Source organism: Salvia hispanica, chromosome 2, assembly GCF_029641045.1.
Source record: "Salvia hispanica isolate PSC_SH4W2 chromosome 2, Shi_PSC_v1, whole genome shotgun sequence".
In the NCBI taxonomy this organism is placed as follows: Eukaryota; Viridiplantae; Streptophyta; class Magnoliopsida; order Lamiales; family Lamiaceae; genus Salvia; species Salvia hispanica.
In genome coordinates, this window is record NC_142693.1 from 26,688,554 (window position 1) to 26,693,926 (window position 5,373).

General features: G+C 40.4%; 1 protein-coding gene across 1 annotated transcript; it reads left to right on the plus strand.

Annotated features, from left to right (window-relative positions):
* The first annotated feature begins 1,688 nt into the window (after window positions 1-1,688).
* LOC148931962 (uncharacterized) lies at window positions 1,689-5,373 on the plus strand. Its single transcript, XM_089064968.1, has 3 exons — window positions 1,689-2,153; window positions 3,524-3,649; window positions 4,735-5,373. The coding sequence occupies exons 1-3, from the start codon at window positions 1,689-1,691 to the stop codon at window positions 5,371-5,373; spliced, it is 1,230 nt and encodes a 409-aa protein (XP_088921094.1).

The window sequence follows — 5,373 nt, forward strand, 5'->3', positions numbered from 1 at the left end:
AAAGCAGTAATGTGTGGAGGTACACAAGAGTTAAGCTACTACTATGCATATATATGCCTCAAATGTGTGTGTGTGTGTGTGTGTGTGTGTGTGGAAAGGGAATTTGGGCAATTGGAGAGTGACAATTGTTTAAGAGTAAAATAAATGCTATGTAAACATATTTTGAATTTTGCGTGAATTATGGCACAAAACATTAGTTCACCTTTTGATTATTGCACCCTAAAATAAAGAAAATTGGTGGCACATATCATATCGACCTTTCTACAAGCTTGACTCATCATTACTGACTTTGACGAAGACTTCGTAAGTCAAGTCAGTGGCAAATGGGAGGGGTGACACTTGTTTTAAGCTGAAATAAATGCTATGAACGTAGATTTAAAAATATTTTTAAAAATTATTTTATCATAAATGTTGGAATAAAGGTTGAGAAATGATTCAATTGGGTTGGCAGTTAATTCGGTTATGAAGAAGCTCAAGATTAAGTTAGAGAGTTGGTTGTTCTCTCAATCTGATTGGTGGAGCTTCTGTGCATATAAGGACTTAATCCAGCTCATTTTTGGGATTCATTATTCAGCCATTCAACATTCCAAGTAGAAGTCGATCTTCTTCTACATTCAATACAACATACAAATCTTCTCTCTTCTCTACAACTTCTTGATCGAGAGTTTCTAAGGAGTGATGCAGAGATGGTGTTGAGTTAGTGAGTGTGTGTTGTAACTCGTTTCTGAGAGTGTATTCGAGTGTGTGTGTTGTACACGATTAATCAATAAAGCTATTCCCTTCTCTCCCATGGACGTAGGCCTACAAGGCTGAACCACGTAATTCTCTTGTGTTCTTTCTTATTTCTTGGTGTTTCGATTGTTCTTGAGAGTTCTTCACCAAAGCAATTCTTGTTCAGATTGAATCTTGTTCACTGATTCACAATAAACAAAGTAGTGATGATCTATGCTGAATAAATCAACGATAATCAAAGTTGAAAATTTCGACCAATAGTTTATATGATTACAAATGTTGATTATTTACGCATAAAATTAAGTGGAAACGTAGGAAGAAGATTCACTTTTATAATTCTTCCCAAGTTTTGAAGTTTTCAACTTAACCAAGAAGTATTGGGGAGAATCATTGTACATGACTAAGTCCCTCTGCCTAAAAGTTTCGCGTAGTTCAAAGATGCCATTCTTCTTGGCAGGGATTCTAAAATCACTTATGAAGAAGTACATTCTGCTTTAAAGATGAAGGAGTTTCAGAAGGCAGCCACAAAAACTATTGATCCTGCTGCAGAAAGTCTCAATGTGAAGGAAGACTCAATGAAATCTGGGAAGAAAAAATCCCAGAAGAAGCAAAAGCCATGGAAAGAAAAGGGAGGAGAGGAAAAGGAGACAAGGTCATGTCACTACTGCAAGAAACCTGGGAATCTAAAGAAACACTGATATGCATTCAAGAAGAAACATCAAGAGCAGTTGACTGCATCAAACACAGCAGATGTTGTAGAGGAGGTTCAATGTGCAGAGGCCTTGAATATTGCTGATGTAAATATTAGGAATGTGTGGATTATGGACAGGGGATGTAGTTTCCACATCTGCCACCACATCGAGTGGTTTGAGAATTTGCAGAAATCAGATGGGGTAGTGCTGTTGGGGAATGACTAGGAATGCAGAGTGATTGGAGTTGGAAGTGTCAGACTAAAGATGGCAGATGGATCCACAAGAGTTCTCTCTGAAGTGAGATTTATACCACACATCAAGAGAAATCTTATATCTCTCGGTGTACTTGAGAAGAAGGGATGCTCCTTTGTATCTTCTAATGGTCTGATGAAAGTAATCAAGGACTCAAAAGTGGTCATGACAGCAACCAGAAAACAAAGCCTCTATTATCTGCAAGCTCAAGTTGTAGTCAGTGGAGAAATTAATGTAGTAAAAAAGTCTGATATGGATCTCTGGCACCTCAGATTAGGACATGTCTTAGAGGCTGGTCTGAAGATTCTTGCCAAGAAAGGGGTAATCAAGATAGAAGGCTCTGCTAACTTGAAGGCTTGTGAAGAATGTGTACTAGGAAAGAGCAAGAAGCAGCCCTATGGGACTGGAAAACACACATCAGAGAAGCCTCTGGATTACACACACAGTGACATATTGACTCGACTTATTTTAACACAAGTGACACCCGCAAGTGTACGGGGCTAGTGTAGCAATTAGCAAGCAAGAGTATCGTATCCCACAGAGACTAATTTGTATCAACTTAACTACCACGAACAAATATTGACTACTATCTAGAGAATCGGGAAAGGTTTGGTTTTGTTCTAACACTACGGAAAGCATATAATGAACGAATAGATAAATAAAAGCAAGTAAACACGGAGTGAAAAGATATATGGAGAAAATTGTAGAACTCAAGGATCCGATGCACAACTCCAAGCTCTTATCCAATCAAATTGTCTTACCTTTTGGTGTCTCTAGAATTACTAAGTCGACCACAATTATAGATTAAACCCCCTCCCGAGGTGAGAAACCTGTAGATTAGGTCCTAGGATTGAAGTCCCCTTCTAATCCTAAAACCCCTAACTCCCAAAGCTCGATTAGGTCAAAGACCTCACTCAAAACCTCAACTCTCCCGAGTTTTATTGCATCAAGGTGTGAATTATTCTTATTTCCAGATTAATTATATCATCTCCCGATTAATCTAGTTAATCCTACACAATCAAATGGTGATCAAGCAATTGAAAGGAATAAACCCAAGAATAATCAAATAACTACAAGAGCAAGGTAAGAACAAAATCAATTGGATAAAAACTATGAAATTAATGCATCTTCACCAAGAATTCTACAAAAAGGTGTTTAGCTACTCATGTTCTTCACAAAAACCATGTTTAAAACACAATATTCAATGAAATACATGGAGAAAAGATTAAGATACTCCTGAGAGAATGAATCCATGGAATTGCAACTTCAATCTTCCGATTGGAAGTCTTCAATCTTCAATTCTCTCTCTCAAAGGTGTTCTTGGGGGTGTGTGTGAGTGTTGGAGGCGGTAGATGTTGAATGGATGTGAACCCTAGGCGTTTTCCCTTTAATCTCCTATCAAAAATTGCGTTTTTGGCAAAAGAATACGCCAAAATAGCGTACCCGGCCGGGTGGTCATTTTCGACCCCTTTCTGGCCATTTCCGCGCATAATTACAGTACCCGGCCGGGTGAATTTACAGTGTAAAAATTCACCCGGCCGCGTGTAAGTTTTTTGATAGCACAGTGTTCTTGTAACGGCCATAACTTCTTCTACCGAACTCCGATTGAAGCGTGCAAGATACACACGTGAAGCTCTTTCGAAGACGAAGAGATTGATATGCATCATGAGCTGATTGGACTTCAAAATCTCCAGTAAATATTGTCTCAAAGCAAGGCTGCAGCACATCAACATATTTTGTACCTTTTTCTACACATTCTTAACAAAATGGTCAACAATAAAGTCATCATCAGTCGGGATGTGACATTCAGGGAGCTGGAGATGCCCTATATTGAGCACAATAAATAGAATGAAGCAAGCAAGGATAACAATTCAGTGGAGGTGGAGGATAACACTTCAGTGGAGAAGGAGAGCTCAGATTCTGAGGTGGATTCTGAAGTGAATGAAGATCCTCAGATAATATCAAATGATGAAGTGAGTCAAGAAGTGTTGGAGATTTAGGGATTACAATAGATAAACTAGCCGGGCGTAATACAACCCAAGAAGAAATACAAATGGAAACTGAAACGAAATTACAGTGGAAAACTCGAAACAAATAGATCGTAAAGGAATTAGCCGAGTCGAGGAGGCCTCTTTCTGCAAGACGAGATACGCCCCGGTAGTGCTCTTCGGATTGACATTTCGTCCCCAAAGATAAAACGGCTACGTCTCTATGAAGCATCAACAGAGCTCCGGCGAACTGGATGGAGGAGAGGGCAGAGCTTCGACAGAAGAACTATGCAGAGGGAGGAGAGAGTGTATGGATGCAGAGTGTGGATTCTAGTTTCTGATGTAGAGAATGCTAGAATGGCTAGCCTATTTATAGGCTCAGTCCACTATAGGGGTCAACGCAGCCTTGATGGCTGTCATTAATGCCAGACCGTAACGGTCGTCGGTTACGAGCTGTAACGTTCGGGAGTTACGAGCCGTTACACGCTCAGAGAACAGACCCACTAGACTCGGGCCAAGCCCGCAACTAGGCCCAAGCACCAAGCCCACGACCAGGCCCAAAGACCACCCAAAGACCAATTGTCAGGATCCAATTCCAAGGACAAGGACAAGGACAAGGACAAGGACACGGACACGGGCACGAGCACGAGCACGAGCACGGGCACGGGCTCGGGCTCGAGGCACGCGGCTCGCGGCGGAGCGAGCGGCGCGCGCGTGTGGGCTCTTACAGCCCATCTTAGTCCACTATAATTATTACATGTAATAATCCTTCTTATTAAATACTAGTTTAATAAGGTTGTAACTTCCAATGTGGGATAATTAACTCTCTTAATTATTCCCTAAGCTTCTCTCATAGCTCATTAAGTTTGCAATTTTGCACAACTTTAATCCATTATTTCTCACTCACCGGGAATCGGATTTGAGAAAATAAATATACCACGGTCATCTACTCCGAACGTAGATCGACACTATATTATTTAATTTCACAAAATTATATATCTGGAATCCGGTCAATGAACTTTGACCAATTATAATTTCAACAAGAAGTTGATGATCTGAGAAACTATCAGCTTGCCAGAGACAGGCAAAGAAGAGTGATAACTCCTCCAGCCAGACACAGCATCTCGAGCTTGGTCTATTATGCTCTTTGTGTGGCAGAAGGGATAGAATGTTCAGAGCCATTGAACTACAAGGATGCATTGAGAAGCAATGAGATAAGCAGATGGATTAAGGCAATGAAGGAAGAAATGGAGTCACTCATCAAGAATAAAACATGGGTTCTGGTGACAAGAACAAAACTTCTGAAATTGATTGGATGCAAATGGATTTTCAAGAGAAAGGTTGAAGCTACTCTTGGAAACAAAGTCAGATATAAGGCCAGGCTGGTTGCCAAGGGATACACACAAAAAGAAGGGATTGACTATAATGAGGTCTTCTCTCCGGTGGTCAAACATAGTTCTGTTCGAATTCTAATGTCAGTGGTATGTCAAAATGATTGGGAATTGCAGCAAATGGACGTGAAAACAACATTTCTACATGGAGAACTGGAAGAGAGTATCTATATGGAGAAGCCAGAGGGTTTCATCGAGCCCGGAAATGAAGACAAAGTTTGTCTCTTGAAAAGAATCCTCTACGGGTTGAAGCAAAGTAGCCGGCAGTGGAACAAGCTATTCGATGAGCATATGTTGAGCATTGGATTTGATATATGA